At 39.0% G+C, this 11,319-nt stretch overlaps 1 protein-coding gene across 3 annotated transcripts in view; it reads right to left on the minus strand.

The window, feature by feature from the left end:
• Nucleotides 1–9,453, minus strand: part of LOC125013789 (IgGFc-binding protein-like) — a 40,482-nt gene extending 31,029 nt beyond the window's left edge. For 2 of the 3 annotated variants that reach the window (XM_047594703.1, XM_047594687.1), the window contains exons 1-23: nucleotides 9,338–9,453; nucleotides 8,530–8,552; nucleotides 7,397–7,540; nucleotides 7,022–7,287; nucleotides 5,574–5,658; nucleotides 5,333–5,482; nucleotides 5,048–5,215; nucleotides 4,861–4,961; nucleotides 4,702–4,780; nucleotides 4,425–4,598; nucleotides 4,142–4,335; nucleotides 3,883–4,024; nucleotides 3,300–3,544; nucleotides 3,063–3,211; nucleotides 2,759–2,887; nucleotides 2,528–2,666; nucleotides 2,223–2,364; nucleotides 1,731–1,927; nucleotides 1,426–1,564; nucleotides 1,092–1,208; nucleotides 705–829; nucleotides 291–436; nucleotides 49–192 (exon numbers count right to left, since the gene is read on the minus strand). In XM_047594703.1, the coding sequence (XP_047450659.1) occupies nucleotides 49–192; nucleotides 291–436; nucleotides 705–829; nucleotides 1,092–1,208; nucleotides 1,426–1,564; nucleotides 1,731–1,927; nucleotides 2,223–2,364; nucleotides 2,528–2,666; nucleotides 2,759–2,887; nucleotides 3,063–3,211; nucleotides 3,300–3,544; nucleotides 3,883–4,024; nucleotides 4,142–4,335; nucleotides 4,425–4,598; nucleotides 4,702–4,780; nucleotides 4,861–4,961; nucleotides 5,048–5,215; nucleotides 5,333–5,482; nucleotides 5,574–5,658; nucleotides 7,022–7,287; nucleotides 7,397–7,540; nucleotides 8,530–8,552; nucleotides 9,338–9,402 (3,263 nt within the window). In that variant the 5' untranslated portion in view covers nucleotides 9,403–9,453. The remainder of the gene's footprint in view (nucleotides 1–48; nucleotides 193–290; nucleotides 437–704; nucleotides 830–1,091; nucleotides 1,209–1,425; nucleotides 1,565–1,730; nucleotides 1,928–2,222; nucleotides 2,365–2,527; nucleotides 2,667–2,758; nucleotides 2,888–3,062; nucleotides 3,212–3,299; nucleotides 3,545–3,882; nucleotides 4,025–4,141; nucleotides 4,336–4,424; nucleotides 4,599–4,701; nucleotides 4,781–4,860; nucleotides 4,962–5,047; nucleotides 5,216–5,332; nucleotides 5,483–5,573; nucleotides 5,659–7,021; nucleotides 7,288–7,396; nucleotides 7,541–8,529; nucleotides 8,553–9,337) is intronic. The other variant, XM_047594694.1, reaches the window with a different exon arrangement.
• Between the last annotated feature and the right edge of the window lie 1,866 nt (nucleotides 9,454–11,319).

Here is an 11,319-nt window from a genome sequence, read left to right on the forward strand (position 1 = left end):
ATGTTTCAAGCACACCTGCACATTTTCAGATTACAGATCAATACTCACGACTCATCTTCATCCTCTTCTGTCTGCCAGCTGTTCCCAAAGTCATTGACCTGTCCTGTCAGATTTCCATCTGGTTTAGTGAAATCATTCTCTGGTCTCCCATTGTAATCACCACAGAGACCACACATCTGTCCACTGTAGGAGCTGTAGGATGATGCAGGATTAACAGATCAGCAGGTTTTAAGAATATGGACTGTAGTAAAAAAAAAAAAAGAAAATGCTGAACAAATTTTGATACATACTTCGGAACGGAGATCTGGGCATAATGGTTTCCATCCCAACGCACCTGCAGGCCAAAGGGTGTGTGCAGTGTGACGAACTGGCCAACAAGACTTAGTGAAATAAGGGGAGAGGGGGAGTGAGGAAGGGCCACTCGCAATCCGTTCACCTGCCAGAGAGATGTGTGACATAAAGGCCTTGTCAAACAGAAGCTTCAGTAGAAACGCTTGTTGAAAGTTTGCAGAAAATGAACTGTACTGTTACGTAGCAACAAACAGCCTTCATCCAAACAGTGTTCATTATGTGACACAAACTACATACGTCTCAGAAATAACAGAACAGAAAGAAATATCAATGAACAAGACCAAAAATATTACAAAACTTTCTTTTTTTACATTATTTGTAAGGAATATATTGCTTATATCACCCATACTGACCAGTGTTCTCTTGTTCTTCATCAGTGTCACAGTGATCCCGTCCACTGTGACGTACAGTTTTCTTAGGTAGGACACACCTGACACTCCTCTCTCCTCATTCTTCCCCTCTATAGAGAACCAAGGACCTGCACAGGGAGCACCATTCAAAGTCCTCAACATTGTGCACATATATTAAAAATGAATGTTAACTGATATTTTATTCAAACATTTCTCAGTTTAAAAAAACAATAAAATGGACTGGTGCATATTTTGGTGACATACACCATTAACCCAAAGACATGTATATGTATGTGAATGAAGCTGAATACAGGTTAAGCAAAATCAGTACAGATGAAATATAAATGTATAAATAAATATATAAATATAAACATAAATATATGCTCATACCTGTGTTATTCATGCAGGTTCTGGCCAGTGTGTAGGTACAAGTTCCCATGAAGGTATAGAACTTCTTGTCAAAGGTGTTGTAATGAGGATCTCCTGAGACTACGCAGTCTTGAGAGCCTGAGAAACAGGGACAAGCAGCCTGAACAACATTTGACTACAACACAGCTGGTCTCTCAGTATGGCAATTACATAGTGCAGCTCTCTGACTTTCACAGATACTTGATCCAGTGAATTTAAAGGCCAGGTCAACACCTTGAGTTATTCTTCAGTGTGTGTATAATTCATATCCAGTTCAGCTGCCGCTCGACTTGTGCTGCCTGTGGTGTAAACCTACCAGTGGGATAGCAGCCCAGGTCTCCGTCCTGGAGCTTACACTCCTGCAGTGGCGGGCATTCAGAAGCCGCACATGTAATGAAGGGAGCATCACACCTACACCTCAGCTTACAGTCCTCCAGATAAAACTCCTCTCCGGCCTGAGACACATACGGCAAAAATGTCAATTCAGTCCACCAGCATGCTGTGCAAATTTACATCATAAGGATTTTAAAGTGCCCTGCAAAATGTGTAGAGGACACAAGCACAGTTTCCCCTTGTCCATATCTACCCCCTTGTCTATCTGTTAGACCCATGTCACTGTACCTCATAGTATTGTCCGTTTGTGTATGTGCAGCCACAAGAAGATTTCTTGACACATTTGCCAGCACTTAGGACATAGTTAGGGTCACACACACAGGACTCAGAGCAGGGCCCACCACAGGAAGTAGGTCTTCCAGAACACGTCTCTTGACAGGAGTTTGCACAGGATTCATAGTGGCTGTTGGGGGGGCATTTTAGGGCTAGGGGGAGGACGACAGGTTAAAATTAGGGCTCAGAAAGAAGCACGTTTCCTAGGCAAACAATTCAAGCAGGTTTATCGTTCATGAATTAATTTGTAATGTCATTAATCATGACTTCAGGCTGTGTACTAAACTGTACACTAAGAAAACAGACCATTATTCAAGTTATTAAGTGAAGGAAGGAAGATGTCTAAAGGCAAGATCTTGAGTGCCAGCTTATTTCTGGCTTCTGTCTTTTCCACCACACGGTTGTTGTGATATCATTTCTGCATTCATTCATTCTCCCAATACTTACGGCAGAATGTTTCATTCCTCCATGATCCGATATTGACTCCACGGTCCTGGCATTCATTGACATAACCTTCAATGGCTTCACACAGAACGGGCTTGGCTCCATCCATCTCACATAAGTCAAAGACGCAGTCCCTGAAGTATTTCTGAAGACATAGAATTCATTTGTTGAGTTAAGTTGCATCCTCTCCCTCTTTTTGACCTATTTTATGTTGGTCATTCCTCTTTTATAATATTTTATGCGGAAGGATCTTTTTTAAATTTTTTATTTCTGCATATGTGTGTGTGTGTGGATGTGCTTGTATGTACGTTGGGGTTAACTCTGGGGTGGCAGACAGCAAAAGGACCATTTTTATCCAGAAGGATGCCACAATATCCAGAGCTCTCATAGAGTTCGCTCTCATCGTCATCACACCCTGAGACAGTGGTGTTGGTAGTCTTATTACACCTGTCAAGACAAACATTCATTGAAAAAAGCTTTGTGTTATTACGTTTGTGATAGTTCTTCACATACTTGGACAGTATGCATAAAATACTCACTTAGGATCAGTGTTCCAGCTGTGCCCAAACTCATTGGGATCTCTAGTCAAGCTTCCATCTGGTTTACGGAAGTCGTCTTTCGCGTTTCCATCATAGTCTCCACACAGTCCACACAGTATGTTCTGATAACTGTAGATTACAAGATAATGACAAATGGTTTTACAGAACTCAGAACAACAGCTTAATCAGAGCTACATTTTGTTAATCTCTGCCACATCACCATGTCCAAGAGTTTGTGATTTGTTGTCATTTTTCCCAGTGTAATATTTTGCTGAGGTGAAAGGCTGTATTTGGTCTGACTCACTCTTTGATTACTTTGATATCCATGTAGTGGTTACCATCATAGCGAACAGTTACGCCAAATTGCATGGACACAGTGTAATGCTTTCCTGACTTGAACAAAGAAACACCAGGGACCGGAGTCAGTGGTAGCTTGACGTTGGTCCCGTTCACCTGTACAGTGCAAATAACACGAGTGATGAGTGATTAGATGAGGACATAGACAAAACTGTATAGTGTGCTTGCTCCCCTTATTTCTTACCTGCACAGTGCCACCTTTGAGAATGGAGATCTTCGCCATGTACACATATACGTGTACTGCTTTCACATAAGAGATAGTGGGCCTGTTATACCGGTTTTCATTGTCAGCATGGACCTCAAAATATGGAAGAGTTGTTTCATTGCAAGGTTTAGACATCAAATAGCTGCAGTTGCCCATGAAGTTGTAGGATCGTTTGTCAAAGGAGGAGTAGTGAGGATCACCATGTGCTATACATGTAGATGAATCTAAGGGCACAGGAAACAAGAAACTGCATATTAGCTGTTATTCTGTACAAATATTTTTATAATCTCGGAATCATTTCCCCTACCACTGCCTTAGCCCACTTCACAAATAATCAAAAGGACAAAAATAAGAAAAAAACAATGAATAGTTAGATACACAGATAAAAGAAAAACACAAAAACCAACTATACGAAATGTGTACCAAATGTATGTTAAACTAACTGGTGAGAATTTTATGAGAACAATTGCAAAATGTTACAGTACCATCGTTGTCCAAACTAGATGAGCTGTTAGTATAAGTACTTTTATAAATTCTTTGCCAAGTGATCAAACATTATTACCTTTGGGATAACATCCTTCAACACCATTTACTTCTCGACACTCTTCAGTGGGGTCACAGGACTTATCGACGCATTCAAATGTATAGTGGCCTTTACAGTGACACAGCTTTGTGCAGCCACCTCCAGATACAATCTCTCCCGGCTGTGAGAAGTTGGACAAATGAACAACAGTGTGCGCGATATATCAAAGCTGTTTATCCCATATTTCTTTGTACTATCTATGTACTAAACAGGAATTTGTGCATGTGGTAATACTAACCTCATAATAGTTATTGTGGTCATCCAGGCAGCCACATTGCTCCAGAGGCACACACTTTCGTCCTTTAAAAACAAACCCAGGTCTGCAGAAGCAGCCACTGATACAGGAGCCAGAACAGTTTGTGTGGGGTTCCATACAAGTTGGGATACAGGCTGGACCACAGTCTTTGTAAACTGAATTAGGAGGACACAGCCCTGTAGAGATAATTAGGAAAATTATAGGAGAGTAAATGACAGATAAAATTAAATAATAAATGATCCATGAATGAATAATAATGTCATACTTGCTGTTGTTGATCCAGGTGTTGGTGGTCTAGATGTAGGTGTTGTAGGTGTAGTTTGTACAGGATTTGCTGTGATAGGTGTAGTTGATGGTCCCAGAGTTGTTGGTTTAGATGTACTTGATCCAGGAGTTGTTGATCCAGGTGTTGTTGGTGTAGGTGTTGGTGTTGGCTGAGCTGTTGTTGAAGAATTTATTAAGCACACATGTCACCGACACAGCTAATGCATATTTCTAATGGTTAAGTTACTAACTTGATCATCCCCTGGTCATTTTCTCACCTTTACAAGACGTGATACAGACAGCATCAACAGCAATATCTGTCTTTGGAGTTTCTCCGTAGGTACCCTCAATCACAAACTGAAAAGCATATAAATGCAAATGAATCCCAGGCTATCTGCAAAAAGATACAACGAAAGGAACAGATTTCTACTATTTACCTGAACAGGAGTAGTTCCCAAGTACTGCACTTTTGCAGGCTTCCATTCTTGACCCTGGTTCCCCCTAACAGTGAAGAGAGCAGGTCCAAGGCTGCCACCTGCTAAACAGAAAAATAAAACAAGCCCAATGATTGTTAAGTTTTCCCTGTTTACTTGGGACATTTGAACTTCATTATAAACTAATTACCCATGTTGATGGTGTGGACGCTGAGCTGCATTGTGGTGCTGGTACCATACATGTAGTAGTGGAAAGTGAGCTCCAGACATCCAGATATTGAGGATACTGAAGGACTTATGATCTGAGAACTTTTCCCAGGGATAGTGTATTCTGAATCCAACAACATGTAGGATCCAACTGCATATTCAAAATAAATATATATATACACAAAACAGTGTTATGAAAAGATACCACTTCATGAAGACAATTTAAGTTATGTTCTGACTTAATCTGTACAGGTGGTGCATCACTTACATCCAGGTTTGGAAAAGTCATCATCAGGTCCAGTACCTTCAGTGTTTGTTGACCCAGTCCACTGTTCAAAGCCAAATATATCAGCACTCTGATTTGTTGTCCATCCACACAAATCACTCGAATTGTCAAAATCACAGCCTGAAATACAAGCTGTGGACAAAACATCAGGGACATAAATGACACAGCAACATAAAATGATGCATTTGATTATGCGTGTGTGCATGCATGTATGTGAACTCACATGGACATGCTCCTTCCGAAATGATGATATTATCCAGAGCAGAGTCACAGGAAGGAGAGTCGCCTCTCTGGGCTTCAAACGCAATCTTTAGACAGATAGGTCAAAAATGATTAGACTAATGGGGTGGAGGTTGACATTTTCATCACAGGGTAGACAGAAGTGCTCAGTCTATATTTTTTGCACTGTCTTATGGACTGGTTTGAAGGCATAAAAAGCATAAAAAGCTAGCTAAGAGCTAAAAGCATAAAATTGAAAAAAAACAAAAAAAATTGTACTAAACAGTGGGCTAAAACATCACTTATCAGTCACTTAAAGTTATGACAATGAGTAGCAGAGAGCGGGGGAGGACCCAGGAAGATACACAACTATTCTGACTTCAGTTGCTCAACAGTCCAGAGTTTCCATTTACGTATTTTGCACGCCACACATTTTCAATGTAAAACAGGTCTGGACTACAGACAGACCAGGTTGTTCACAACAAATTCACAGTTTTGGAAAACGTGCAGAATGTGTCTGGGCTTTGTCTTGCTGAAATAATGAAAGAGGTCCCTGAAAAAGACCTTGCTCCAAGACCTGTATGTTATCCACTATTCCATCGCAATTAAATTAAATAATAAAAAAAATCTTTGTTTTTTGTTTTCTTTTGCTGATTCTCAGCATCTACAGTTACAATGAACACCTAGAAATCTGATACTGCTCACTAAAAATCCTCTGCATTGTAATGGCATTAATACACCTCACGCAGATGTCCAAAACCCCAAAAATTTTAATTAACCACTGGACATGTTACCAGAAGGAAATTCATGTTTTTTGTTTTACGGGTGATGGCAAAATGGTTAAGTACTAAACTGTAACTGCAATTGTGAAACAAAATCTCAGGTTTATTGTTCAGAGTCCGATGCTTGAGAGTTTATGAGCATGTGCTTAATAGCAGGGCTTTATCATGGTGTGTTCCAACCTCAGCAATATCTTGTCAAGATTGTTTAACAGCCGTTGTAAAGAAAAATCTTTGAAAAGAGATAAGAGTTGCACATGTTGTACCTGTTTCTGTACGGTGATTATGGTGACTGAGATGTCCCCTCTATTAAAATCACGGTAAAATTAAGCTTTCAGCGCTAAAATGTCCTCTGCCGATGGTCCATATACATTAACCTTAATAAAGTTTACATCCAGTTCACAAAAAATGTATTAATTTAATATAAGCAATAACTATTTTAATTACATAGTAATTTTTAAACACAACGAAGGAACAGATATCCATAATACTTTGAACATGGAAACATAGGTTTACTGTCAATATTAACCAACCCACTTTCTTTTGCCTTTTTTGTCTGAAATTACATTTACCCTTTACGGTTAGATTTCCAAAGCAATCATGCTGTTGCTATTACAGATATTTACACTTTTAATTTTTAAATGATCATCTGCAGAGATAAATTAACACTCACAGTGATGTTCTGATTGCTGGGAATGTGAATAGTGATAGAGCCATTCAACCAGGAGCGGCTATGGAAACCAGACTTCTTCCAGACCTCCTCCTCACCACTTAGTTTTTTTACCAGAACCCTCAACACGTTTTCATTGTCTGTGCCATACATGTAGTAGTTAAACTGGACACAGATCTGAGAGGCCGATGAGGAAATGGCAGGGCTGAGTAGACGAGCGCGCTGTCCATCAGGTACATTATCACACTCATGGTAGATATAGTAGCCATCTGCAAACAGAATGATACAGATGTGTTTCCTCATTAGAACTCCAAATGAACAACAGTAATAGGCTAGTGGTTGTACAGATGTAAACTATTTAAAATAAAGCATACTGACTTCCATCTGGATAATCTCCACTGGGCCCAGTTCCAGGTGTTGGAGTTGGACCTTTATGTCGGGTCCAGTCATTGTTGTCTGTGTTATCCTGACTGAACCTGCAGAAAGGCTCACTGTCCTGGTTGAAGTCACAGGAGGTCAGCTCTGTTGGAGAAACACAAACGTATCTCTGGCAGATAGACACACTGATATTGTCCACTAACAGCATGCTAACGACTGGCCCACAGTCCTGTGAATCAGACTCAAATCTGTAGCTTGAAGCTTGTTCTTGTAAAAGCCATGAGGACCCAACATCATCCCATTGTAACTGTGCAGCTTGGTATAATCTAATAGTGTGTGAAGGACAACACAACTGTTCATACCATCAGTAGATAACATGTCCCCCTCTCCTTAGTCCTGACCCTAAGCATTTCACATATCATTTAATACCATAAAATGACATGCTATGATATCATAAGGCTCCCTTGTAACAGAAAATATCAGTCTAGAAATATGCAAAATGTGTTGTAAAGGCGGGTTTCAGTATTATTTTAAGGAAAACGTACTTACAAGGATGGAACCTATTCTGCCAAGATGGCACTTACCATAAAGGTGTCAACACAACACTAAAGATATGAGAACTAACTCATACAACCCCAGGGGGATGGGCTGCTGGTACAATTAATGACAATTTATGATTAATAGGTCTCTTTGTGGAATGTAGAGAGGACTCTTATCAAGTGTGTATATAACCTCACGTCCCATTTTTGTATATTTCATGTGTATAACATATTCCGTGCTGCTGATCTGACATAAAACCACAATGTGCCTACAAGTTTATGCATATCATGTTGTTCTCCTCCTACACAGAGATGCCAAGTACCACTATGCTAGCTAAAAAAGAAAGCCAAGTGCACTGCAACAGCATTTGTTTTTAGTTTTGGATATGACAGCAAAAATGTATTTTTGCTCTAGCAAATGGCTGGTTCGCTCCATACTCAATCACTCAAAGAACCCCAGGTAATAAGGCTTGACTGAGTTTTTGCCCTGTCTTGCCTGGTTATTGTAACACCTAAAATATACGTGGATGCAATTTGATACAACCTACAACCACAACCAATCAGAGACAACTAAAGACACACAAAACAACTTACCAGCATTTCTTGCTGTCTGCAGGCTATATAATGAAATAAGAACAGATGCAGAAGTTAAAATAAGTTTCGATGTCTGCCAGAGGTACATGTTACAAAAGTGAACAAGAGAAGACACCAATAATCAAGTATTACCAAGGACACAGGCACAGTTACCACTTTTTCTTATGATTTACTATAGTAGCGGTCAGCATGAGAGAACTTTATTTATTTATGCAAATTATAACTGACAGTATTGTCAGTACAATAAAAAACAAACAAACATCAATTTAAATACCAATCAATACAATTCACACTGCATAGGTCAACTGAAATACTAATTTAAAATGATATGAAAATTATTACTGTGGAAAAGTTAAAAGGTCTAAAGAGCACATAATGTCCATGACATTAGGGTTCCATAGGGAACTCTACTCACATCAGTGCCTTTTCATTTCAGGTTAGTTCAATTCTATTGACAATTTCCCATTCAATTCACAAACTGTCTCAGAACGCTTTTCAAAACCCAGACTGAAAGCCCTAGAGCAAGCATTAACCCAGCAGCCTCTCTAAAATCTATAATGTAATTTGGGGAGAAAAAGAAACTTTTAGATAATATGTATCTATTCTGTAGTTCAAATCTAGAGCAGTGCAAGAATAAGCGTGTCAATATCCAGTTCTCGAAACTATTCTGAGAATCATGTTTTTCTTTTATTCAATCCTTAATTCTTAATCATATGAATAATTTTGTTTAGTTAATGTTGTATAATATTTGAAGTTTATTTAGGAATGATTAAATTAGCTGGTAATTTTTTTTTAGGAAATGACTTACCTGTGCTGTTCTGCTTTGCAGGCGCACATCCATAAGAGCACTATTAGAAACTTTAATGTATCCATGGCTGGCTGATGACAAGAAGGCAGAGTGACGGGGCCGAATGCTTTATATAGTGGATAAGGATGAGTCATTGGGTAGGACCAAGGACGGATTCACTGGACACTGAATCTGCTGCATTACAGAATGTTACAAAATTTGTAAATGAATAACTGTGAGTGATAGGGAGAGGGTGTGTTCCCTTGTAAGATTGTAGAAGAGTGTGTACGTGTATGTGTGTGCGTGCATGTGTGTGTGTATTTTTAGTGACCTCTCAGCAGTTCACCAGTGAGGTGGGGATGCCCATGTTCTAGGAAAGTGCAAATAAGATGTTCTTTATAGCTTACTGTGTAATAAACAAAATACTGTAATAACTTACATAATGAGGGTGTCTTTCACAGAGTTATCTCAAACCTTTCCTTTCTTCATATTCATATTTTACCTGACAAGGTATACAGTAACGTCTCCTATTTTTCCACAGTTTTATTTATGTGGCATCAATAACTATAAAAAATTCTTTCACTATACAAGAGCAAGGATGAAGGCAACAGTGGCAAGGAAAAGCTCATATGGAGGGACCCATCTGCCTAAAGGTGGTGAGGTATAGAGACAGAAAAGAGAGAGAAGACTACATATCATAATAAACTATTATAAATTATGATACTTTAAATGATTATGATACTAAAGACCTTTAAAAGGCTACCCTTTGTCGTGTCTATAATACACAGGGTGGTTTCTATATCACATAGAGTGATTTCTAAACAGACAATAAATTGTCATTGAACTTTGCTTTGTATGGCAACCATATCAACTCAACTTTCCACATGCACATTGATCTTTGGCTCACTCAGCCAGCAGTGACAAACTCACACTGCTTGGATTTACCTGTGCAAAGGAAAGACTGATGGGCGTATTCATGAACAATATGTTGGACATAAAGCCCCTGACTGTGTTATTGTAGAAAGTCCAATGTCCACAATACATGAAACACTTTTAAGCATTGCAGTTTATAGTGTTATGTTGTGACTTCAGTGAGACTTTGTGGTTTCAAATCAGAGGTTAGGGAGGGACAGAGGGAAAATCATCTGACCTAAGTGTAAAACTCTATTTAAACTTGTGACATTTTTCAAAGATGAGATGTGAAGGCGCAAGACTGCAAATTTTATAGTCAGACAAAATATGATAGGTCAGTGTAAATCTAAGATTTAATACAAGTGTGAACGTATGGGGTCATCAAGGACTTTGCCAGTCTTGTATCACACTCTTCTTTTCCTGTGCTTTGGATTGTGTGGACACAAATCTCCATATAAATGATAAAAGAAGAAGTACAGGACATGTGCTCACCAAGAAAAAATATATATCCTACGCACCGATCAGGCATAACATTAAGACCACCTTCATAATATTGTGTAGGTCTCCCTTGTGCCTCCAAACAGAGAATGAGGGTGTCCTGTGGTGTCTAGGAACAAAAGGCTGTTCGTGGTGGTCTTTGGGTCCTATCGATTGAGATACTTGATTTTTTTTTAGTTTTTATTAATTAACGTTATTAAGTTATTAATGTTATTTACTTCAGTTTTCCTGTCGGTTGTTATGATGTTGTGACTGATCGGTATGGTTTAAATAGGCTACAATACTTCAAAGTGTCTTTTAAAATCCAAAACCATTGCTGGTTCATGGCTAAAATAAAGATTTAGTATAAGTTTGCCCGAAATGAAATGGCAAATTAACAGTTGTGTTTAGCTAAATTTTAGAAAGGAGACTAGACTGTCTGTACCTTGTTGGAACCTGGGGACAGTTTACGAGCAACAAAGTCAAACAAACAGTGGGGGAAACTAGAGGATCAAAACAAATAATACATTCCATGGCTGAACCTGCATGTGGGTGGCTTTACCCGTTTGTTTCTTTTTTACCACATGATTTGAAACATGATTCATACCTGTAGG

This window comes from Mugil cephalus, chromosome 1 (genome assembly GCF_022458985.1).
Source record: "Mugil cephalus isolate CIBA_MC_2020 chromosome 1, CIBA_Mcephalus_1.1, whole genome shotgun sequence".
NCBI lineage: Eukaryota > Metazoa > Chordata > Actinopteri > Mugiliformes > Mugilidae > Mugil > Mugil cephalus.